Here is a 26,668-nt window from a genome sequence, read left to right on the forward strand (position 1 = left end):
TTTGGCATTTGGCACTGAAAAGGTTCACCAACACTGATATACAGGTGAAACTCGAAAAATTAGACTATCGTGCAAAAGTTCATTTATTTCAGTAATGCAACTTGAAAGGTGAAACTAATATATGAAATAGAGTCATTACATGCAAAGCAAGATAGTTCAAGCCGTGATTTGTCATAATTGTGATGATTATGGCATACAGCTCATGAAAACCGCAAATCCACAATCTCAGAAAATTAGAATATTACATGCAATCAATAAAACAAGGATTGAACATAGAACAATATCGGACCTCTGAAAAGTATAAGCATGCATATGTACTCAATACTTGGTTTGGGCCCCTTTTGCAGCAATTACTGCCTCAATGAGGCGTGGCATGGAAGCTTTCAGCCTGTGACACTGCTAAGGTGTTACGGATGCTTCAATAGCGGCCTTCAGCTCTTCTACATTCTTCAGTCTCATGTCTCTCATCTTTCTCTTGGCAATGCCCCATAGATTCTCTCTGGGGGTTTAGGTCAGGCGAGTTTGCTGGCCAATCAAGCACAGTAATCCCACAGTCATTGAACCAGGTTTTGGAACTTTTGGCAGTGTGGACAGGTGCCAAGTCCTGCTGGAAAATGAAGTCAGCAACCCCATAAAGCTCGTCTACGGAAGGAAGCATGAAATGCTCCAAAATCTCCTGGTAGACTGTGTTTACCCTGGACTTAATGAAGCACAGTGGACCAACACCAGCAGATGACATGGCTCCCCAAATCAAAGCAGACTGTGGAAACTTCACACTGGACTTCAAGCATCTTGCAGTGTGTGCCTCTCCATTCTTCCTCCATACTCTGGGTCCTTGGTTTCCAAATGAGATGCAAAAGTTGCTCTCATCAGAAAAGAGGACTTTGGACCACTGAGCAACAGACCAGGTCTGTTTTTCTTTAGTCCAGGTAAGACGCTTCTGACATTGTTTGTTGTTCAGGAGCGGCTTGACAAGAGGAATATGACATTTGAAGCCCATGTCCAGGATCCGTCTGTGTGTGGTGACTCTTGATGCACTGACTCCAGCCTCAGTCCACTCCTTGTGAAATTCCCCAATACTTTTGAATGGCCTTTTCCTGACAATCCTCTCCAGGCTGAGGTCACCCCTGCTGCTTGTGCACCTTTTTCTTCCACACTTTCCCCTTCCACATAACTTTCTTTTAATGTGCTTTGATATAGCACTTTGGGAACATCCAACTTCTTTTGCAATTATCTTTTGAGGCTTTCCCTCCTTATGGAGGGTGTCAATGATGGTTTTCTGCAGAACTGTCAGGTCAGCAGTCTTTCCCATGATTGTGATTCCTACTGATCCAGACTGAGAGACCATTTAAAGGCTCAGGAACCCTTTGCAGGTGTTATGGCTTAATTAGCTGATTAGAGTGGGACACTTTGAGCCTAGAATATGGCACCTTTTCACAATATTCTAATTTTCTGAGATTGTGGATTTGGGGTTTTCATGAGCTGTAAACCATAATGATCACAATTATGACAAATCACAGCTTGAACTATCTTGCTTTGCATGTAATGAGTCTATCTCATATATTAGTTCCACCTTTTAAGTTGCATTACTGAAATAAATGAACTTTTGCACGATATTCTAATTTTTCAAGTTTCACCTGTATGTTCTTTTTGAAGACCTCCAGAGAGTTTGGAAAAAAAGATCAAATTGGAGAACAAGGAGGAGTATTTTAATTTTGTGTCACAATATCCCTTGTGTGAAACAATCTGTGCAGTTCCACTTTTGAAGAATTATGGGTTACTTGAATATAATACCTTTTACAAGTATAATCCCATTAATCTTATTAAAGTTACTCCTTATCTTGCAGCCACTTTTAGCATCAGGATTCCTTGATCCGTCTTGTGCTTATTGCAAACTCTAATTTTGCATAATCAGAGGCTGCACTAACTAATTTTAGAGGGGAAGTGTTCAATCAGACTTCATGGTTAGTAGGAAGCAACATGGAAGAATCAGAAGCAATGTAATTTGTACTCTATTTTACTTCCATTTCCACAGTTACAGTAGGTCACCTTATACAATATTAAGTTAGAGTCCAAGTCAAAATTATTGAGCTTATCCGGCTAATCCAATATTGTCATTTGGATCTATATCCACATGTAATATAAAACCTTAGCCTTAGAAGCACAATGTTAATGTATTTTTCATAACATTTTATTTCACTATTGTAAGGAGGAAGTTACAAGTTAGAAACAAATTCATTTCTAATTATGTAGGTATAGTTTATCACTAATCCATTTAAGATGTTAGGAGAGCATTATAAACTATAACAATACACTTAAAATGAGATTCTTCAAAATAAATTACAAATGTAATTGCATATAGCCAAACAAGATCCATGTCTAAAATCAAACAAAATAAATTGCAGCCTTGCAATATATTTTATAATTTTGTTCTGTAACATGGCAGCTTTGAGTTTTGAACTCACAGTTCCCTTTAAGGCTTTTATTAGAATTCTTTTGCCTGCATATTTATTTGAACTGTCCTTAAAAAGTCTGTGCACAATTAACAAACATGAAAGGTAACATGAGAACTACTATACATTTAAGAAATGTATATGGCTGCCCAACTCACACTAGAAATAAAGTAGTAATAAATTTTTAGTATGTAGACAGTAAGGGAGATGACCTTTATGGACATGTACAGGATTAGTCACCTAGGTAATAGAGGCTGGAAGTATACCTCCATACATCACTGAACTATAAGAAAGAGGAAAAGGTTCAGAACAATCATACTTGAAATATTCTGTTACTATAGCCAATCTGAATACAAGTAGTTTTGACCTTCTTGTGGAGTTGATTTTCTTGTCTGGTCTATCTAATGGAAATGACTTATTAAAAGTTGGAGTCAAAGAGGGAGAAGGAGAAGAATGGAAAGCAAGCAAAGATGGATTTTATCAGTTTTAGGTAGATAAAGAAATGCAATTCCAGGTTAATCCAAGATCACTAAATAACCGATACAGCATAGAAATATCTTATACAAGAAGTTTGGCACAATATGGAATCCATCTACCTAGTACTATAGATACAGAAGAAAATCCAAAGGCACCAAAAAAAGATGACCAAGATAAGTCATGAGAGGATGCAACTGAAGTCCTTGATTAATTGGTTGAGAACTTTGTACTGTATTACAGAAGCAACATTCCTAGCTACAACTTAGGATAAGTGTTGCCACACCAGCACCAGCAATAGTACTGTAGACAAAAGATTCTTCTACCATTCCAAGATTAACTATTAGTTCCTATAGCAATTCATTACTATACATTGTCCTGAAATGAAAGAGAGAGAGAAGTTGAAGCTCTGTTGGTATGCCTTCATTGAATGCTATTTAAAGAATTATCTGGTAGAAAGAGTCAATCTTACAGAGAAACTAATGCTTTTGTACGCTACCAATAAAAAAAAACCAACCTCGTGCACAAGGCAGCTCTTGTGTGCTGTGTTTTGTTTGCTCAATCATGACAACTCATGACTCTGCCATTGTTAACCGTTTGCATTTTTATTCCAATACTGGTTAAACATTATTTTTGTGTATATTGTACCCCAACTAAGTCTCTCAAGAGGAATACTAATCAATACAATGATTACTTATAAAATCTATGCAAATTAATGGACAGAAGTTAAATATGACTGCTGACCAATTTGATCTGAATGCTATTTATACAACCCGAGAAGCAATTTATTGCAATAATTACAATATAGTATTCTAATATAGTAGTGTTTGTGTTTTGGCACGTCATGTTATTAAGAGCTTACATGTTGCTTGTGCTGGAATTCTTTGGATGACAAATCTTTTACATTATTCAGACTGAAGCATTGTTCTCACAGCAACTGCTGAATTACATATGGCTTTCTAAAACGTTTTTGAAGAGCAGGTTATCAAACATAAGGTATTTAAACAACCAATTTAATTAATAAACTGGAAAGACTCTGCCTTAGGCTTTGCACAGCACAAAGTTGCTTTTTTTAAAAAGGAAAAAACTAGTATGTTTCAGAAAAGAACAATGGGAATACCCTATACCCACTTGTAACTAAGTCGGGTGTTGATTTTGTTTGCTTTGTGAAACACACTGGAGCTTTAGTCTGTCAGCCTTTAAGAAATACAGGAAATGATCTCTCTCAAACCCAGGCATTTCAAAGTACTTACTGTGGTACCGATGTGCCATTTCAAGCATGGCTGGTATTCAGAGATATTTTTTTTTTCCTGAGTACAATTTCCTCAGGATAACAAAAGTTCCCATGACTCTATTCAACTTAATTCTTCTGCAAACAAACGGTGATTCACCACAGGCCCAACTCAAGCTCCTACCGACCGTCACCTTCCTGCCCGAAAGCGCTTGTATTGGGAAACAGAAACAACTGTAGGCCCATAAACGTGTCAATTAAGAAACCTCGAACCTGCAAATTAAAACTTTTCTCTCCCTTAACTGGGTAAAACCCAGGAGCGAACGAGAAAAACAGCGCCCCTTCCGCCTGGGAAATATCCAGTCCGCCATCCAGCAAAAAGCATAACCAGAAGGAAAACACCACCCATAACTCAAACGCCTGGAGGGAAAAGCGGCTGGAAGGCAACGATCGATCCTTGAGAGGATAAAACTCAGGCGCAACCCACGCGGATTCCTGTTTATTAACTCTTTCCTGGGATTCGCCATATAGTCAGAACAGTGGTTTTTGTTTTTTTTTAATTCAGACGACTCCAAGCCGAAGAAAATAAAATACACCCGGTTCTCTCTCCTCGATTCATCCCCCCTGGAGGTTGAACTCTGGGGTCAAACCCACAAAACATCCCGCGACAAACTACCCCGGAGAGGTCATTTCCAAAAACGACGACCACCAAAACAACGTTTTGGTTCACGTTTTATGAGCCTTCAACACTCGAGTGTTTGCGCATAGCGACTTCGTGGACCTGACCGAGTCGTACACGCCATACCCAAACACACACACACCCCCACACACACAGCCCGAGTGTAGTGCTTTGCCACCTTTGGATGTAGTTTGGGAGGACAGTACGGCAGGAAAAAGGGCGCGTCGGGCGCTTCCCAATCAGGCTCTCAAATGAGGTTATGAAGGGCGCTGCGACTCGAGCCCCGCGCGCTCGCCTGCACGTCGGAAAGCGCTTAGAACGCGAGTCTGGAACTCTTCCCCCACCTGGCGCGCCCGCGCGCGCACCCCAACTCCGCCGTTTCGCTCTTCTACGCCTTCAATTAAGAGGCGATTAAAAGGGCGACTTAAAAAGAAAAAAGAAAGCGCAGCACACGCCCACATTCCCAACAGGTAAGAGAAGGAGAAAGAAAAAAAGAAAACAATTACCTGGAGTAGGAAATAATTCGTTTGGAAAACCGCCCGGCCCTTGGAAGACGGGAAGTGGAACGGCCCCTGGAGATATTAACTGCGATTTAAGCAGAAACCGCGCCTCTCAATGCCCGTCTGAGGTGCAAGCTGCCCGGGAGAAGGGAGGCAGTCCCTGTTCTGGAGCCTTTCCTGACTCAGCCCATTTCCTGTTTCGAGAGGAGGCAGGAAAATCAACCTAGGAGGCGGCTTTTCTCTCCAGGGCGCGGCCGCTCCGTCGCCGCAAACAGGTAAGCACGCTCCTACCTCTCGCCTCCCACCCTCCCGAAAGGAAAAGAAAGGACGAGGCGCCGGCGGGAACAGCTTGGGAGGCACCTGCCCGGAGAAGGAAGCGCCGCGTCCTCCCGGCTTGGCTTCGCCTCCGCCACCCAGCCACAGTTGCCACCACTGTTCAGCCAGAAGACACCACGGCCGGCCAAACAATAGAGAGAGAGACGGGGAGAGAGAAGGGAGGGGACTGGCCGGCTCAAAGGACGTGATTAGACGGCGAGGCGGCGCCCTTCGATCCGGACTCCAGAGAAGATGTTGGAAATCTCGGACGACGCAATTCGTGCCCTCAGACCCAACAGAGAGCTTGCTATACTGAGGGCTAGGCGTCGAAATGGGACTACAAAGCCCAGAGGCTGCAGAGCGCAATTCACACCCTCAGACCCAACAGAGGGTTTGCTACTCCGAGAACGAGGCGTCGAAATGGGATTACAAAACCCAGAGGATGCAGTTACCCGACTACACTGCCAAGTGTGCTAATAATGTAACCGGTCACCCATTCGGAGCTTTGGATCATCCTCGGGCTAGGTCCCTGCAATCAACCTCAAAGCACCGGATCCTATTCGATCCGTTGGCATCGTTTGCACCCCTGGGCAGCTTTCAGCCCTCTTTTTCTCAGTCGCGGTCCCCAGAAGTGCAGACACGCGTGTCCCTGCACAGGTGCCGCCTAGTTTCACGTAGATTAGGAACAAGCGTTACGGAAAAATGTAACCAAGGAGCAGTCCGAGTAGCAGCCAGCATTTCACGCTGGCCAATAAGTAAGTTCAGTTCCACTCCATGGTCCTGACTGGAACAGGAAATACCGGTTCAAAGCAAAACTCTGATGAAGGCAAGGAAGTCGAGTCAGGGGTGACACCGGGGCATTCGTCATTGTGCGGCTTTCGTTTGGCTTCAGCCCAGTTCGCAGTTGAAACTCCCTTGTGAAGGGATTGAACAAGTTGGAGAGGGACTGGATATTCACTTTCAAGACTGGTTCAGCCTGACAATGGCTATCTTAGGGTGATCAAGTTTGGATTGCAAAGATCCAAGTGACCCCTGAATAGCCGCTAAGGTGGTAAAGAAAAGTGTAACTCTTGGCTGGCATTGCGTGTCTGCCTGCACAATCTCACCAAGAAAGTAAATAATACTTTGTTACCCATTACTTTTGTGATGTTGTCTGTAGAGGTAGAACAAGCTGAATAAAATTCCAAGGCATTGAATGAGCCTGGGTAAGATGTATATTTCATATGTCAGTGCACATACTGGCTGACTTTGCTTTATAAAACACTGTAACTCTGGGAACATACATAACTTGAAGACCTGGGACAATCTCACACCGTATTTCCATAACCAGATTCTGCCATGATACATCAAGATACAAGCAAATTATATTTTGAGTTAATATGTTTGAATAGCCTAAGTTATAGAGTGGTCTCTTTTCTATTGACAGCCCTTGACTTACCACTGGTGGTTTTACAACTGTTTGGAATTACAATGGCCTCAGAATGGATGCTTTATACCATGTAAAGTACTTCTGGCCATTGTAAAATGTCACACAAACACCCTCCATGGACATGTGACTTCACTTTGGACTCTATTTTTTATCAACTTTAGAAATGACCCATTCCTCAAAGGCAACTCATGGCAACTGGTTCACGTTTCTAACTTGTTGCAACATCCCAGTCACATGGCCATGATTTGTGACTTTTGCTGGTTTCCAGCAAATTACATTCAGAAAAATGGGTTCACCTGCAGTCTTGCTTATCAACCTTTGTGATTTGTTTAATGACTGCCACAAAAAATGTCAAAAAAGGTCCTGCCATATTGGTGCCTCTACTTAAGACTGCAGTAGCTTACAACCATTTCCAGTTCCACTTATGGACTATGTATAATTCAAATGAGTTTACATAATACACTATGACAAATGTCCAGTGAAAGTACATGGTATGAACCCCATCATTGTGTACTTTATGTATCTAATACTAAAATCTGCCAAAGGTGACATTGATTTTTATTAGTCCCAAATTATTCCTCACAAAATTATCAGCAAATGTTCAATCCATTTAACTTTGATCTACTTGATGCAGTCACATTCATGAAAATTCAGTTGTGACAATTTGATGTGTTTAGGTGATACAAGATTCAATAGTATTCCCTACTGCTTCCCTCTCTTCTTAAATCTGTCAAAAGGCAAGCAACTAATAATGAGCTTGACTAAGCAATCAGTTGTGCAATATTGGACTCTCCTATATTTCTTAGGATTCAACCTGTTTAGTGAAGATTTCTAATTGCTTTGTAGAACTACAATAATGTTCAGACCTCCATCCCTCCTTTTTGAATGTTCCCCAGTTCCATTAATACTGCAAATGATCCTGCACATCTGAGAGATCTTAAATGTCCAGGTCCACAAAGGTCACAAATAGAAACCTTTATGTGTTTGTGTTTCTTTATGGATTTTATGCAAACTTTATCTCCACGTGCTCACCTAGAATATCTGGAACAAAATTCCAGATATTGGGGAACAAAAGAACACTGCAATACTGTTAAGAGAACTATTCTATAATATCAGTCATATCAATTAATCATGGTGCCCTAAGATTTTATTTCCTTCTTCCTTTAAGTTAGTTTCCTTGGGATAGACTTCCTGTCATTGTGCTAGCTCAATGCTCCCATTTGATACAAGAAACTGTACTAAGAGTACAGTTATTGAGTAGCACAATTTATTGAAATTACAGATCAAAAAGATTGATGTCAAATACCAATGATCAAAATCCATTTATATTCTTTTTAATATCAATTTCATTTTTATCTGAATGACTCATTTGTGGTTTTTGGAACCCAGATTCAAGAATAATTGTGAACATTTCACTGATATTGTCAAGAAGATATACCATTATGTACCCAAACATTCATCCCAGTCAGAGGTACAGAACTTTAGATTTTTTAAAGTCAATCAGCATTTATGGCCCCTGAGAATGACACTGTTAATGGAGCTTTTGAGTTTTTTCCCATCCATATTTTATTTTCTGCAAATCTTGAGGCTCCTTCTAATTCCCAGAAGCTTCCCTCATGTTATTCATGTTCAGATCTGACAATATTGTTAATAAAAATGCAGAAGTGCTCAATGTCAGAAGGAATATTTAACATGTTTAACATTTGAAAAAAATGCAGAATTCCAGAAGTAGATGAGTTTTAGCACGTTTGTAACAAGTAAATAAGAGATCCTATTTCATTGTTCAACTATGTATTCTTTACAAGGAATGATGGCAGGAGGAAGAACTTACCTTTTACTGTTGAACTTTGCCTTGTTCAGAGTATTGTAAATATAAGGCAAGCACGAACATGATTCAAATCTACTAAGCAAATGTTTAAAAAGTAAATTTAAGAAGAAATTGAAAGAAAACTTTCAAATATTGATTTAAAAAAGGCATCTAATTGAAATAGTTTTGAAGTATTTACTTTTATTAAAATAATTAAATTCTAAGAGGGTGTGACCCAAATTCCTCTTGGCTTCTCTTTTCTCCACAACACAAAACCTGTATTAACATGGAAATCATTTGAATGCTGCTACTATTGGAAAAATGACTTTTTATATAGTTTACTACCACTTTTATCTCATTGTTACAGAGCATTGTGATTAAAGGACACTGGAGCTACAGAAACTAGGTCCCAGTTAAAAGAAAAAGTCCACAAAACATGAATCTTCTTTGCCACTTCCAAAGCTTGGAAGCAATTCTCATGAGACAGAAAACAAACCAAGGCTAAGAGACTAATTAGAGAACACCAGATATTGTGAAATTCAGCCATATCAGCCCCTATGTAAGTATCAAGAGCTAATCCTCATCATTTCAGTTTTGTCGGAGCTCGGTTTCAAATTTGCATTCATTCTTGGGTTGTATATAACTACAGCAGCCTCCAGTCTGTGAACAGCATTTGTCTTGCAAGCTTCCCTCCATAGTTGGAGAAGGTCCCCAAAAGCTTGCTTATTGTCCAAGATCCGTGTATGCTTTCCAAACCAAGAACACCTGGATTCTCCTTTGTTTACACCTGTATGGAAAGCCATGTGTTCACAATGTGTCTCTGTGAGAGGAACATATAAACAAGGTTTCAGGAAACCCGGTCGGTGCCTTTTGGTGTTATTTGGTCCTCAGAAAAGTATTGGAGGTCAATCCAAGTTTGGGACTGAAGTTCCCTATGTCTGAGCTAGAGAGTAAGATCTCATACAGTTACAGATTCTCTAAATCTGTAATTTAGGGCAATGGATTGAGAATAGCTTTTGAAGCAGCCATGACAATCTTCCAAAATGCTTTGAAAACAATTTTTCAACTGCTTTGCATAGATCTAGTTTCTTCACCCATCTTAAAATCTAATGTTGCATTTAATTAAGGAGGATGTTGCACTTAATCCCACTTTTTCTATGCAATTCACTATTAGTTTAATAATTTCCACTCCTTATTTCAAGGATAAACATAAATTCAGGTTTTCTAATTATATACATGAAATAGGTAGCCTTAGTATTTCAATTAGTCTATTTCTGATTAAAAAAATAAATATTCCACTAATTAGATTCACTTTTATAAGAATTATTGGAGTACTTCACACAAAGGCTACTTGAGTATTGCAGTCACATTCGGGGCGGGGGAAGGCATAATATGATATATTGGACATACCACTTGATTATGTTAATTCCTCTGAATATTGCCATTATTATAAAAGTTATTGATAGTGGTGTGGTGTGTCTGTGTGTGTCTATCTGTCTATATCAAAAGTATCCAGTTCGGCTGGCAACTCTTATGCAAATATCACATTTCTAAAATTGGATACAATCTTGCATAAATATTTCACCACTGTTATACTTGCAACACAACAAAAAGAACAAAAACATGTAGCTTATATATATAGATATATATATTTCCATTAGTGCTTAATAAAATAGATTTGAACAATGTTTTGAGAATTTAAATTTGGACAAACGTATTAAAACTAGTATACCATGAGAAAGAAAGAAATAGGTCGAAGTCCAAAGTCTTTGGATTTTTATAGATAAATATCAAGAATTAGGCTCTCCACTAGCATGTGTTAAAGTTGATAAATCCAGTTCAATTGCTAATGCAACTGAAAGTTCCCTTGACAATAGATCATGAAGAGAAATGCCATCATGAGAATAAATCCAATTTTTCCCGGTCCAGTCATAACGCTTTGGCCCACTGTGAAAAATGAAGACATAAGAGAGCTAAAACAAACATTTACAAAATATAATGGAGCATGCATAATTAAAAGCATTGCTTCACATTACCATATTTTTTGGAGTATAAGATGCACCTTTTTACCCCTCAAAAGGAGGTGAAAATCTGGGTGCATCTTATACTCCAAATGTAGCTCCACCCACCCACTCCGGATGTCGCATTTTCGGGGGGTTCCATGCAGCGGGGATCCTCGCTTTCACATGGAGCCTGATTCCCTAAACAGCCCGGGGAATTGCATTCAAAGCATTTTCAACGAAAGCATTTTTGAATGGCAGCAAAAAAGCGAGAGGGCAGTGCAGTTGGGTGAGGGTACAGGAGCCAGGCATGGACACAGGGCAGGCAGATTAGAGGCAGCTGGCCAATTGCCGACTTGCTGGTTCGACTGTTGGTCACCCAGAACGCGCAGGCAGCATAGGAAACTCATGTTGTGGCCGCCTCTGCCTCCTGCCTACGTGCCTCGAGGAGGTTGAGCAGCAGCAGCGAGATGCTTCCCTGCACAGGACAGCCAAGAGAGAGAAGAGGTGGAGCTGCCAGACTCAAGAAAGATGTTCGGGCACAATTTGGGGGTGGCAGGTAGGGCAGGGGAAGGGGTGTGGTGTACGCATCTTATTCGAGTCTGTCAGCTCCACCACTTCTCTCTCTCAGCTGCTCTGTGCAGGGAAACATCTTGCACAGTAAAGAAAAACTTCTCATGAAGTTTTTCTTTACTGTGCAAGGTTTTACCTGCAAAGACCAGCCGAGTGATGCAACAGAGCTGCCAGACTCTATTAAGATGCGCATTTCGTGATGGGGCACAATTTGAGGGTGGCAGGTGCGGCAGGGGATCCTTGCCAGTGGCGAAGAAGTGCCTACAGTGCTGCTGGAGTCTCCCCTCCCCTTGTTCGTTGGGGCGGAGGTGGTAAAACTTTGCCGGGCGTGCTTCCTCTCCTTTCCTGTCGGCTGTTATCCGGGAGAGGGGGTGCAAATCCGGGAGAGGGGGTGGCAGCGACATTTAAGGGCTGCCCACCTGCCACCCCCAAATTGTGCCCCACTGCGAAATGCGCATTTTAATAGAGCCATGACGCAGGTTTCCTTTGCTGCCTGCGCACTCCGGGTAGCCAGCAGCCGAGCCAGCAAGCTGGCAATTGGCCGACTGTCTCTAATCTGCCTGCCCTGTGTCCGCGCCTGGCTCTTGCACCCAATTGCGTTGCCCTCTCGCTTTTCTCCCTGCCTCCCCCAGCCGACAGTGCTGGCCAGAAGAAATCAGGCAGCAAGTCTGCAGAGGAGGAGGAGGAGGGTGTGTGGCTCAGCAGTGTGGACCGGGGAACTGGGAAGGAAAGCTTTTTCAGCTGGCAGTGCATGCTGGAACCACCTGCTACCTGAAACAAGATGCATTTGTTTGGCCTCTGGACCAATATTCCCTCTAAGCTGCGCGGCCGCGCATGTCACAAACAAACGCCGTGCAGCAGTTTCCAACTGCCGCGCAGGCGGGACAAGAGGGAGAACATCAAAGAAATGGTGGAATGAAAGGAAGGAGGGAAAAGGAGGGACAGAAGGAAAGGGAAAGGAAGGACAAAAGGGAAAACAAGTTTTATTTCAGTTAAACCATGAAATAGAAGCGTTAAATGTGTCCCACTGCCAGTTGCCCGTAGCAAGTTGTCTGGTTCCCGCCTTGTAAGTCCGGGCCTTCCACCTACCACCACCCCCGCCCTCCCCAGCGCCTCCCTCTGGGTCAACGGCCAAGCGCTTATTAAGTGATGTGCTAAACAGGGAAATTTGGTTAGAAGATGGCATCGAATTCTAGAATCTGGACAATCTTAGAAATGCCATACTATTTATTTAGAAATTTCAGAATGATACCTAATAAATGAATTGTGCATTATGGTGTTTTAGTTCAACTACAAAATTTTCAAATCATTATAACCTATAAACTAAACTCACCTGATTGGAGAAGAGAGCCATATCTGTTTATTTGGTGTCTGTTTATTGATTACGTAAGTTCCCATGTTTCTACCCAGTTTCACTGTTAGTACTCCATTCTTTAAAATAAAAAGTAAAAAAAAAAGACCTTTCAATTAACATTATTGTGCAAGAGATTGTTCAAATATTAAGTAGAGGCTACTTTTATTATAGTTAAACGAGTACATTTCAACCAAATTAAACTATTTGCTTCATTTAATTCCCTCTTTGCTTTTGTTATGATGTTCTCTTATCAATTAACTTCTGGGAATTTTAGAAAAATATAAACTGGTTCTAAATCACACATACTGTAAATGCACTGACATCTGCCCAATTGCAAACCGTAAAATGGCATCTCACTTGTTACATTTTTCCCCATCTATGCCACCTTCTGGTTTCACAACACAACACAGTCCATTCACTAAAAAATCATGATCAGACTACAAGAGAAAAATAAGTGCCTCCAGATGACAGCCTCCTATTTTTAAAGTCCACAGTGCAATTATTTTTTTGCTTTCACTGCTAACAGCTTTTCTCCAGTTAGAAAAAAATGTAAGGGTGGGGGGGATAAGCAACTGTTGCAGAAGGAAAACAATATTGTCTGAACCCTGCCTCCGCACCCCCAATAATGTGTTTGAGACTTTAATCTGGTAGTAACTAGGCAATATGACAGGGAAAGAGAGAAGAAATGTGCACACACCCATGTACATACATTAGTGTTATATCTCTTATTGATCACACTTTCTCAAAAACATTAATCCAGAACCATAGCTGAAGTGGGAGAAAATGCAAATTCTGAACTGTGGCAAGGGCAAATATTTCCACAGGCAAATTCTTTGATATATAGAATCATGAAGATCATGTAGGAAGAACTATATGAAGCAACAGTTTGAATTCAACTTCAATGCTAAAGGCATCTTAAGGAAACAAAATTAAGGAATGACAGAGTCTACCTACATATGATTGTGCCTATGGTTTCCAAATGATACAGCAACTTTGAAGGATGTGCATTTGTTCACTTATGCAGGCCTTTTCAATTCAACTCAGGCATTGGGCTTCAATTTGCTTGATTCCAAGTAAGCATGGCTTTTAGAAATACACTGGTCTGTGATATACCCGAGGGATCCATGAAGAAGGCTGAACAGTGATTTTACTGCTCTTGAGGAACACTGCCTCTGATAGTAACTTTAGAATTCTGGAACTATAGGAGAATCTCCAATATTTTCAGCCATAATTAATAACATATAAAGTGTTTTTAAATGTTCTATCTATAAACAAGTTAAAATTTAAAAAAAAATCATAAAAAGCAACAATAGCATTATACCACATAGGAGACATCGTAATCTTTGGAAATAAAGGGCTTGTCTGCCAAATCCTCAAAGAAATCTGTTAACGATTCCAGTGTTTCTTCAGCAAGTTTTTCATACTTGGTTTCATCGAATGAGCTGTAAAAGTCATGTGAATAAAGATTCGCTCAAATTTACTTGCTGAAAACAAGAGGGAGAGATTACAAACATTCAGAGGAAAAAAATTCAGACTACTTGAAGGTATTTGTTACTAGCTAATGTTGGAAGCATTTCATAGATGGTATTAATTCAGATGGGGGGGGGGGGTTATTATAGACCATGAAGAGAGAAATCAGCTGAGATTTAATTCTAGACAGGCCATTAAGTCATTTCTATTCATTTAATTTAAACAACCATATGATATAAGAATCTTAGCCTATTACTTCTCAAAAAACATTTGGATATGATACAAATATAGCATATCAGATAGTAGCAATTACTCCTCTATGAGACAAACCACTGAAACAACAAATGGAACTTTGGATATATTGCCAAATTCCTTTTCTATCAGGAATGGAAAGTATCCTTAGCCTGGTTGTTCTTTCACTATCCTGCAGGAGGAACAATTAATTTTCTTTCCTAGATCATAAGGGAATAATTTCAATAAAGAACTGTTTGCTAACTAGTTAAGAGATTATGTTCAGTATTACTAAAACAGAATCACCATTTGGAAGGATATCTGTCAAAAATGTTCTGGATGAGACTTGTAAATTAAGCTTGCTTTGTCTAATGTAAGAATAAAATAAGGACAAGTTGCTCAAAATTTATTTGTATCCCACCTTTATTATTTTTACAAGTAACTCAAAGCAGTTAACATATTAGCTCCTCCTTCTATTTTCTCCACAACAATCCTGTGAGGTGGATTGGGCTGATAAGAGAGTGACTGGCCCAAAGTGAGCCAATCGGCTTTCATGCCTAAAGTGGGACTAGAATTCATAATCTCCTGGTTGGGAGCCTGGTGCATTAACTACTAGATCTAACTGGCTCAATGGATCAGTAACGCTGCTAAACTAGTGATATTCCTGATGTTTCAATGCAACATTGTATACAATTAAGGCAACAGTTAAGGATACCTCCAGCACCTGGAGCCAAGGTGGCGCAGTGGTTAAAAAGCAGCACTGCAGGCTACTGCTAGATCAGCAGGTCAGCGGTTCAAATCTCACCGGCTCAGGGTTGACTCAGCCTTCCATCCTTCCGAGGTGGGTAAAATGAGGACCCAGATTGTTGGGGGCAATATGCTGACTCTCTGTAAACCGCTTAGAGAGGCCTGATAGGCCTATGAAGCGGTATATAAGTCTACTGCTATTGCTATTGCTATTGCTATTACCTGTAGGTAAACAATAACAGACTTACCCTGAGCAGAAGAGAGAAAAGAAAGGCTAACATTTAGCAAGGAACTCCTATAGTTACCTTTAGACCAGAGTACAGGACTAAAAAAATATTGGAAGATGCTCTCCTCTGCCATCTAGAGGTTACAAAAAAGTTCTGCCTGGTCTTGCCTGTCAGATAAATGTTAGATGCAGCTCAGCTAAAAATATCAATGCAGTTTACTACACTAAATTAGTGAGGACATGTGCTTTCAGTTAAGGATTCCTTAACTCCAACAATCCCCAGCTTCTGCTGCCTCAATATGGAAAGGGTTTTTTTGGGGACAGATGAAAAAGGTCGTCAGGCAGTTATACCAACAGTGTATTCTTCCAGGAGGGTCACCCAAGGTGTAAAGGTCATCCTATCACTCCTGTACTTTATCAAGTAAACCACAAAGACAGAGAAAATATGAAGGGTCCTTGGTGCTCTCTTAGCTTGGTTGTTTTCTTGCAGAAGTTTCATTACCCAAACAAGATAACATCTTCAATGCTTTATCTAACAGAACAGATGAAGTGAATGCTGGATGATAGGCCCATCAGGTCAGATGGCACTCAACATGCTATGGGTCTTCCAGAGAAGAAACAATATTTATGACATATGCTGATTACATCCTATGAAATGTCTATTGACTGATGTTTTCATGCAGAGAAAATCCAAAACTATAAAGGCAGAAATGCAGTGGAACACAAAGGGTGGTAAGAAGTACTAATATGGAAAAGCTCAACACAATGAAAAATGAAACGAACTCACTACCGACTGACATCTTAGGTATCAATGAATTGAAACAGAGTGAAACTGGTCACTTTCAGTCAGAAAACCATACTGTTTACTTCTCAGAACATGAAAAATCAAAAGAACTCTGTTGTTTTCATATAGTCAGGAAGGTTATAGCAAAAACAGTATTTTGGTACCAGGCAGTTAATGATCAAATAACATCAGTTAGATTTTGCAGACAAACCCTTTAATGGTCTATGATAGTTATCCAGATCTGTGATTCTGGTATTGAGGAAAAAGAGGAATGAATTTTATGGTCAAGTTCAATCAGAAATCAATAGAAGCTGCAAGCAAGATGTGCTGTTTTTGATTGGGAACTGGAAAAACAATGTTACAAATATTAAGGAGGAAAACATAACTGAACTACACAAGTAGGAAACAAAAATGAAACAGGAAAATGAATGGTCAGTTTCTGTCAATCCAATTTCTTCATTGCTAACACTATCCTTATCATCAGGTGGAGCAACAGAGAAACCAAATTGACCATATTGATGTAAGGAAATTGAAGAACTCACTTAAAACAGTAAAGACATGGTGAGGGGCTGATTGTGGAACAGATCTCAAACTGCTAGTGTGCAACCTCCAAGACAGGTTAAAGTGGAAAAATAAAACCAGTTTCCACTATATAATCTTGACAATACACTTAACATGTAAAGGGAAACTACAAAATCCTGAGCCTCATTTACAGGGAGCCCCAGGAACTGTAGAATTAAACCAAAGGAACTGTTTAAGATGAATGTGAAAATATATTGCCAAAGACTAAAAACAGAAGAAACCAACTGGATGAGAAGAGAGATGGTAAAAATTGCCTGTAAGATAACCCAAAGCTAAGAAAGATAAAGGAACCAAGCAAAGAATTCCACAGAGCTCTTAGAAGAGACAAGGAGAAGCATTACCACAGCATTGCCAAAATAGAAACAAGACACAGGAAAACAACATTTTTAAAAAGATTTCCAAACTCAAAAGGATATTCCAACCTCAAACCTAGTATGCTGAAGGATGTAAAGAAACAGCAACTTATTCAAAGCAGATTAAACAAAGATGGGAGTATACTGAAGTACTGCGTAATAAGTTATGTATTCATGTTTGTGAGAACTGCTAGTACTGGAAGTGAAATCGGCATTCCAGTCATTACCAAGACAGAATAGAGATTTCACAGATTGTGCAAACTATTACACAACATCCTTTAATTTCACATCCAAGTAAAATAATACTTAGGGCCATCCAAAACAGATTACAGCCTTAGGCACAATACTACAAGTTCAAACTGGTTTTAAAAAAAGCCAAGGAATAAGTGACATTATTGCATCTGTATGCTGGATAATTGAAAAAAATTAAAGAATGCCAAAAAAAGGTCAATATGCACTTTATTGGATATAGAATGGCCTTGAATTATGCTGACCATGTCAAGCCAGGGAACGTCCACAGGAAAATGGAAGTCCCAGAATCTCTCACATGCAAACTCTATATGCATGACAGAAATCCAATTCTGAACAACACAACCACAGACTGGTTCTAAATGGATAAAGGAGTGAGATAAGGTTGTATATTTTCCTTATTTATTCAATGTAAAGCCTGAAAATATTTGAGGCATGCTGTATTGGTAGAAGATGAACATGGCTTAAAATTGGACAAAATATTAATAACTGCTGATATACTGATGACTCTACTTTGAAAGCTATAAATGATTTGAAAATTGTAGTAATTAAAGTCAAAAAACAGGAAAATTGAATTAAGAGCAAATATAATGATTAAACCATGATCATTGGTACAGTAAAAAGCCTTTGAAATGATAATAAAGACACTGAAATGCTAAATGGGTTCTGTTTTTTTTTTTTTTTTTGGAATTGACCATCAACAGTGAACAAGCAGCAGTCAACAAAGATGCCATAGTATCACTTGGTAGGATAGCAACAATATGTTGAAAAATATATTTGGATGCTAAAATGTGTCCATACCTACAAAAAATAGAATGATGAAGACAGTAGTTTTCTCTGTGACATTCTATGAATGTGAAAGTTTCATTTTGTAGAAGCAAATTAGGAAGAGTATTGGCATGCTGGTAAAGATTCTTTCAAATAGTATGAATAGTCAGAAAAACAAACAGTAGACGAGAGAACCCATCAATCCAGAGTTCTCACTTGAGGCACATGTGACAAGGCTCAACTATCATATTTTAGACACATAATATGAAGATCCATCTCCCTTGAAAAGTTCATGATGCTAGGGGGAAAAAGAGTGGACTATCAGTAGCAAGTTGGCGGAACTGAATTACAACAGTCACTAATTCTTTACTGACAGACTTAAAACAAAGTTTGTCTATGTGGTTGCTAAGAGTTGACACCTACTTGATGAAACTTAATCACAATGGGCACTAGTTTTGGTTAATGCTAAATCTGAGTGCCAGATATCAAGTTCTCTCTTGCTCACTAATTTAGCCTTTGGGGAAAAAACATATCACAATACATTATCAATTGTGCATACAACATACCTTTTGTCTATGAGAGTTCCTGTTCTTCTTTCAAATATAAATTGAATACTCTTGATTCTGTTTATCAGAACATGGTCTAAAAAGTGCACATGGACATCCTGTAAAAGAAAGTTTCAACTTAAACAAGCTTTTGCCAAAATAGTGACCTATAGATGAGTTGGGACTATAATTTAATTATTTTGTGAATTGAGTTAATGTTTTAAATTGTTTTATAATTTTAGAACTGTAAGCCACCTAGAATCACTTGGTTGTAGAAATTGAATGAACAAATGAATAAATGTTCTAGAATTCTCAGGTAGCATGGCTGAAAAGAATTCTGTTAATTATATTTTGAGACATTTAGAGGAAAACTTCTTTAAAGAAGGCTAGAAGTAAATGAAATTGTGCATACAACATACCTTTTGTATGTTGCCATGACATACAACTGAGGTCTATAAATGAGCACGACTCTATTTCATGCCACAGGAGATACTTTCAAATATGTGTATTTAAACACTACCTATGTGGTTCTTGGTACACTCTGACTTTGGTTGTTTTCTTGCAGACATTTCATTACCAACTACTTAACATTATTGTGCTGGAAAAGATTCACTTAAAAGCCATAATGACTTATTTAGTGATAGTTGAAAAAATTGTCATAAAATCAAGCCTAATCACCTGACAATTGGATTTACAATCCCTACAATTTATAAACAAAATCCTGGCCATAAGTCAAGGACTATCTATAATAATACCGATTACAACCCATGGAATTGATTCAATCTCACAACTATTTTTTCCAGTTTCTTATCAAAATCCAAATAGAATTTAGACCAAGCTAAATTAGAACAAGTCACAAATCCAGTAAAGAGGGACAGAGAACTGAGCAGTGGAGAAGCAGCAGATGGATTATCAAGTCCATCCTTTCCTTCTACCCACAAGGCCTTCTGATTCTTTACACAGAAAAGGAGAGGAATAAACACAGACGTTTACAGAGGTCTTTGAAGCTGAAGCTTAGGAGATATCATCCTTCCCTGAGTTACTATTGTTTGTGGGAGTTACTATTGTTTGTGGGAAACTTAGTTCTAAACTTAGTTTAGAGTACAAAGTAATGATAGCAGAATAAAGGCACTGACATACTGAAAAACTGTAATTGTTAAAACATATAAAGCTTTTTCTAATACCATAAACACCCAGAATCACTTTACAGATACTATCTCTGTGCTCATATAAGATATTAAAGGGTTTGCAGCCTTTATTCCTGGGAAATAATGTGACTTGGAGAAGGGCAGAGAGATCACTCTGCTTTGCCCACCAACTAAAACACTTGTGTTATTGAAATGCTCTATATCATTGAACTATTGTTTCTTTTATATAACTCTAAATATATTCAGATTGAGATACAAACTGGGAAACTGATATAAATTCCTAAGAATGAAAAAGCAAAGGTACAACCCCTCAGCCAATATAAAAGCAAACTAATCTTATGGGTATGTATTCAGTAGTAAGTCTCATTCTATGCAATGACATTTGGGTTTTAAGCACAAGTTAGAGGACTCAATAAAGTATGCTTGTTTCCCCCCCCTAATGCAAACTATGATTAAGTGCAAGCAATAAAAATGCCTACCTTGCACAGAAAACAAAAGCATTTCTTGAAGGCTGTGGAGTCTGTTGCATTCACACATCATTCAAAACCTCCCTCTGGATTGGTAAAATACTACTACAGAATGCCAGTAATAGGTACATCTCTAGTATCTCAGGTAGCCACACCATCCCTCACCTGTTTCAACTTCCCAGCTGGGGATAATTCAAAAGCCTTTAGAAAGGCATCAAATCTGGCTTCCAAGACCTTTAACAACCCTTCACCCCCCCACCCCCAATCTATGCATTGCCTAGATGAAGGTTGTGAACAATTATATGGTGTTTTCTTTTTACTAAGTCAGACTATCAATGGCCTCTCTACCAGTTTACAGATAACCAGCTCTTAAGTCACGGCTCTCTATCCTTGGCACACCATCATACCTACCGTCCCTGCCCTACTGTCCCCATTTATTCGTACCCATTTCATTCATATCCATGTTCATTCTTACACCTATTACCTTGTAAACGATTGACAACTCGAACAAATAAATAAAATAAATAAAATGTTAACAACTATGGGCTTCAACTCCCAGAATCCCCCATCCCAGCCATGCCGGGAGTTGAAGTCCACAACTCTTAAGAGCTGCCGAGGTTGGACAGCCCTAGATAAGGGACGGCAAGGCTCTGCGGCTGCCCTTCCGAGGCCCTGCCTTGGGCGGATCAGGGGCGATTCCTTCCCGACGGAGGCGACGCCTTCTTCGTCGAGAATGGCGGGAAATAAAAGTTCAAATCCAAGATCTGCTCTCTCCTTGCCCCCCACCCCTACCCCAAAAAGACAAGTCCTGGTGGCCCCCCTTCCTTCCTCGCAAGCCAAGCACGCTCACCGGCTGGCTGAAAAAGAAGGAAGAAGAGGCCGCCGCCGGAGTCTCTTTCCACCGGCTCGCGCCGTTGCTTAGACGGCGGGCCCCAAGCAACAGCCCCGCGGAGAAGACGAAGACTTTCCCCCGACTCCACATGTTGCCAGGCCGCCGCTCGGGAACAGGCCCGCCTATGGCCGCCGCGGCCCCTTTCACGAACCACAGAGAACGGCCGCTGTGGAAGCTGCCGAAGGCCCGCGGCTGCCCTCTGGCGGTGCCTGAGAAAGACCCAGGAGAAGGATCCGAGGTGCTTTTCCAAGTGGGATTTAAAAAAAGAAAACGTTTTGGATTTTTTTTAAACATTAACTAACAAACTAATTACATAAGAAAGAGAAGGAAGTAAAGAAAGAACAAAGCAAAAGTGTAGAAAAAAGATGTAAGAAATTGTTCTGATTTTATTTATTTACTTGTACCCCACCTTTATTATTTTTACAAATAAGACATCAAACATGTCTAACACATTCCTCCCATTTTCCCTTCAACAACAACCTTGTGAGGTGGGTTGGGTTAAGAGATGTGACTGGCCCAAAGTCATCTACCTGGCTTTCACGACTAAGGTGGGAATAGAATTCATCAACTCTAGTTTTCTTAACCACTAGATTAACCTGCTCTTTTACAAGAGTTGTAAGTTTAAGTTTAAATTTACATCATAGCTAAGGTTTACAACATTGCTTTCATTTTTTTATATTAACTATTTTTTCTAATCGTCAAAATCATACATTATCCCATTTCTTTCTGTCTCAGACACAAAATTCAAATCAGCATTAAAATGAATCTTTTCTCTATTCAAAGCTGTCAGTTTTGCCATTTCAGCAAGTTCCAATATTTTTACTATCCACTGTGGATCATGTCAAATTTTCCACCATTGTACATCTAAAAGTATCACTGCTCTTAATCATATTTATTTTAAAAGGTTCCATTAGGGTCACTTCCCCCCTCCCCCAGCTTTTTATCAGTAAGTTCTGAAAGAAACATCTTTGGCTTCACTTGTATATAAAGCTTTAAAACCTTCTAAATTAATATATTTGAATCCATTTTTAGCTTTTCTGCATGTCCACCATCATGATAAAAAGTCTGCTCCTGTTATCTTTTACAACATATATATGTTTATACATTTTAAACATTTTTTTCTGGTGAACAATATCATTGATACATCATTTCGTAAAGATTTAAGATTATAACAATGTGAATTTCATGCATGTATTCTCCTATCATCCCAAAATTTAGCCCATTTTATTATACATTCTTTTGCTTGTTGTTCCTCCATTTCAAATTTTAATAAAAGCAATGCATATCAGCTGTAACATGTTTATCATTTGTATATAATTATTTCATTTTTACAATATTCAAAACACAAAGTCTTTTTACTTTAAATCTTTCTGATAAATATATATAAGAAAACCAGTGACATTTAAGTCTGTCTCAAGTCAAGTCTCTTGATTTTGTTTTAAAAAAGCCCTAGGAAATCCTGCTATGTCACCATAAGCTAACCATTTCTATTTATTTTTCTTGTATAATATGATTATTGTGGTGAGACTGAAAGGTATATTTGGACACACCCTGAATTTATATCTACTCCATCTTCTCAATGTGGCACATCTACCAAAATTATTTTTAAAATCTTCATTAACCTTAACTTTATCATGTTGGGTTAATTGTGATGTAGTTATCATGTTGTACAGACATATGTTTGTGAGATGTTTATCCATGGTGAATGGATGGTTTATTCATCCCAGTTGCCTAGATTCACACCAAACATTGAACAATAAAGTAAACATGTCATCTTTCAATGTACTAGGGTAGCTAAGCTAAAATATGGCTGGCCTGTTTGTCATTCTGTGCATTGTGTGCAAAAAGAAAACCATCTTTTTAATTACATGATCTATGGCTAAACATATAGCCTTAACCAGAGCTAAAATCTTGTTCAAATTAGGGCTGAAAACTGCTCCTGTTTTCTCTTGTGCTCTGCTTGGTTGTTGTTTGCCTTCCTTATGCTAAGTAGCCAAACTAGAATAACTACATGCATTGGAAAACATTCTACAGCATATTGATTTTGCTCTCAGATTATAGGGCCTGGAAAAGTAAAGTAGACCTCTGCAAGACAGTTTAGTGAGGCATTGAACACTGCAAACACAATGTGATTCACCTTGCTGGAGACCCAAAACCCTGCAGTTGTCTCATTTCACAGCTGATCGTCAGCTGTTAGTGGTCATTCCTGTTTTTCTTTTTAAGTAAGGAAACTGGTCGTGGGTCATCTAGTATTTCTTTAAAGATTATTTTGGACAAAAACAATGTGCTGTGGCTCTGGAGAATCAAGTTGAACAAGTTCTGAGAATCCTACAAATGCAAGCTAAAGACTCTTTATGTAATCTCAACTCCTGATAACTACACAGTCACAGCCAGTAGCTGTGGCTTGCCCTCCTTCCAGAATAATTTTCTGTTACCTATTGAACCTACACCTGTGATGCCAAGACCTCCCAGTGGTCTCCCAATCACAAACTGATAGTCCTGAAACTGGTTTGCTTTTATACTCAAACAAATTTATCTAGCTGCTGCCAAAACCACATTATACAGCTTAAAATGCAGGATTGGACAGGAAGAGTTTCAATTCAGCACTTAAATAGTTCTTAAAAATAAAATAGAATAAGTGGAATTGTTCCTCCTTTAATCGGCTTTTTGTAAATAAAATGCTTACTGTACAGAGAAACCAATTATTTAAAAGATGAGTGCTTATTATTTTTTGGAGAGGCATAATGTAAATAGTTTGACTGGCTAAGTACCTTGTCAGAGTTTCCCAAAGTATCAAGCACCATGCCAAATGTTTAATGTATCCTCCTTGCCATTCCTACCCTCCCCCCATCCCAGATCCTTTCCCAAACAGTGAGTAGAAAACACCTGGTTTAGTTCTCACCCGAGAACTAAATCTGGATTTATAGTGCGTCACAATAATACATTTATAGTAGAGCATAAGACTCAGCTAATGGTAAAATCTTTTCTCTTGCACATTTTTTCCTTCACAAGTGCTCTCTTTGACAGGCAGAGTCTGTGCATGGGCAGGAATCTGACTTTTCCACAGAGATATTTTCCTCCAGGATGACCCACCACCACCACTAATGATATGTGGGAATGATCTTGGGAGACAGGAGGCAAATGCTGGATAATCAGCATGAAAAAGAAGAAGGAGGAAGTGTGGGAAGCGTTTTGGAATCTTCCCTAGTTTCCTGGAGATAAGAGGACAAAAATACTTCCAGACATGCAAGATTATGTTAATACAACCTTACAAGAAAGATAGAGGTGGTATTCCTGGTTGGGCTTCTTGTTTGGACTACCACAAAAGACCTCAAAATCATGATAGCCTCTGCCACTCCTGTATAGCTGACAGACACAACTTTCTTTCTTTTAAAGTGTTAACATGTTGGTTTGTTCAATTGATGATTCTAACAGTCCAGAAACATAGGAAGACTGCTCATATGAAACTATTTCTATGATATAATAATTCAAGGGTGGGCATCTATGGTGACCTTATGACCTGCAGACCACACTGGCTCAGGAATTCTGGGAGTGTATTTATTTATAATATTTATTGGCTGCCCATAGGGTAACTCTGGATGGCTTACAGTTACATATAAGTTAAAACGTAAAAAGTTAAAACCAAACTTTAAAACCAAAGACACATGGGGAGGGTGGAGGCGGACTGGAGGCGGAAGGTGGGATCTGTTATTACTCAACCACCTCCATTGCGCTGTTCCTCCCCTGAGGCCCCAAGCTGAGTCTATGTCTTTAGGCCTTTATGAAAGATAGAAGGGTTGGGCCAACCTCACATCAGGGAGGGGCAAGGTGTTCCAGAGGGCAGGAGCAACAGCAGAGACTGCTATATAGATCATAAACCTGCCGTAGTTGCCCTCCCCTGAGTTAACTGAACGTGTTATGTAATTCACCACTACATCTGCAAAAGCATTTCCAGCTTTGATTGGGATTTGCTGGTGTTATAGTGTGACAACACCACAGTCCATCCTATGCCCTAAAATGTTTCCGAGACATACAATGTGGTCCTCTCTAAATCCCACTGGGCTGTGCTCTGAGATCCAGCCATCCGATATATATTTTAGTAGGGGCATCCTTCATATTCGTCTCTTCCCAGTTAAAATATGAGCACAAATGACTCAGCAGATGGCTGATGTGTTTTTTGAATTTTGAGTTCTGGCAATGCCTTGAGGGAAGCAGGTTAAGACCAGAGAGCACAGTGAGGGGAAGGGGGAGTCACTGACTGAAAAGAACAGAAGACACCCAGTTTCCCTTTTTTAATTCTAATTGAGATTGGCCTGTATTTAAAAACAGGAAACACGAAGACAGTGTTTGGGGCCTACAATAGCAAAGTAGGACAATGCAGCGCTTCAAGTTGATGGATAAAAAAGAGCTTTGGAGCTTGCGGGCTGTTACCACACCACGTCTGCAACTTCTTCAAGCAGCTGCATTTTTTTTCTCTTGCATTGTACAGACTTGCAGCTCCAGTGCAATCCTGGGAAAGAGAGATATCCAATTTAAGATATGCAGGTTTGTGCTCCTTGTGCAACATGCCCTGGTGCCCCTTTTTCCAACTGTAACCACTGTAGTACACGCTTTTGGCCTAAATACACACAGCTCAACTATGAAAACAATCTTTGCAATAACCATCTGTGTGGCCATGCTCACAAAACATATAAAATCCATAGCAAGCTGAACTGTGGTTTACCCAAATGGCCCAAGTGCTTTGAATCATATAGAAACTGCTGTCCTTAAGTTCATACAAAGCACTGATTTATAAACTAGCCAGGTCTGTTTTAATCAGTTCTTCAGTGCAAAAACTGCTTTTTTCAGAAAGGATATTCTGAAGCCCAGCTGCTCATTCTGAAAGTCAGATGCATCAGCTGGTGAAACTAATAAGCCACTTTTTAAAAGTCTTGGACTGTGAATATTTATAGGGGCAGACAGAATGAATCCAAGATAGTAATAGCAATAAGCACTCAGACTTATATACCGCTTCACAGCCCTCTCTAAGAAGTTTGTAGAGTCATCTTATTGCCCCCAACAATTTGGGTCCTCATTTTACCAACCTCCAAAGGATGGAAGGCTGAGTCAACCTTGAGTCAGCCAGGATCGAACTTCTGGCAGTGAGCAGTGTTAGCCTGCAATACTGCATTCTAAACACTGCACTCTCATGGCTCATAAAAAAACAGAATTATAAAATAAAGAAAAGATGTGATATGTTGGTGCATTATCATATATTTTTTTTAGGATTTTTTAGAATAATCTTAGATAATCATTATCAAGTATGGTTATGCTGATACTTTTTATATACATGTGCGCACAAAAATGCACAAGCTTAAATTCCATGGACTAGAAAGCAAACCTGAGCCTTTA

The 26,668-nt window shown here is 39.4% G+C and overlaps 2 protein-coding genes across 3 annotated transcripts in view; both read right to left on the minus strand.

The window, feature by feature from the left end:
• The window catches only part of TJP2 (tight junction protein 2), an 86,238-nt gene extending 80,730 nt beyond the window's left edge, over positions 1 to 5,508 (minus strand). For both annotated transcript variants that reach the window (XM_087716007.1, XM_087716006.1), the window contains exon 1: positions 5,344 to 5,508. The gene's annotated coding sequence lies outside the window, so the exon portion shown is untranslated. The remainder of the gene's footprint in view (positions 1 to 5,343) is intronic.
• A 5,010-nt stretch (positions 5,509 to 10,518) lies between these two features.
• Positions 10,519 to 21,429, minus strand: FXN (frataxin). The gene is made up of 5 exons (XM_014052324.2): positions 21,236 to 21,429; positions 18,792 to 18,889; positions 14,137 to 14,257; positions 12,795 to 12,892; positions 10,519 to 10,835 (listed from the first exon to the last, which is right to left on the minus strand). Exons 1-5 carry the CDS (start codon positions 21,365 to 21,367, stop codon positions 10,679 to 10,681), a joined length of 606 nt encoding a protein of 201 aa, XP_013907799.2. The 5' UTR covers positions 21,368 to 21,429; the 3' UTR covers positions 10,519 to 10,678.
• Between the last annotated feature and the right edge of the window lie 5,239 nt (positions 21,430 to 26,668).

The sequence above is a fragment of the Thamnophis sirtalis genome, unplaced genomic scaffold (assembly GCF_051295495.1).
Source record: "Thamnophis sirtalis isolate CommonGarterSnake01/CBP01778 unplaced genomic scaffold, rThaSir2_p1.2 scaffold_5, whole genome shotgun sequence".
In the NCBI taxonomy this organism is placed as follows: Eukaryota; Metazoa; Chordata; class Lepidosauria; order Squamata; family Natricidae; genus Thamnophis; species Thamnophis sirtalis.

Bases quoted from the DNA above. Each gene is read 5' to 3' on its own strand.
- FXN (XM_014052324.2), bottom strand. From the start codon at position 21,367: ATGTGGAGTCGGGGGAAAGTCTTCGTCTTCTCCGCGGGGCTGTTGCTT. The intron at 18,890-21,235 runs GTGAGCGTGCTT...TTTCTTTTACAG, and splicing joins CCTTCTTTTTCAGCCAGCCG to GATGTCCATGTGCACTTTTT. The intron at 14,258-18,791 runs GTATGTTGTATG...TGACTTTTACAG, and splicing joins GGAACTCTCATAGACAAAAG to CTCATTCGATGAAACCAAGT.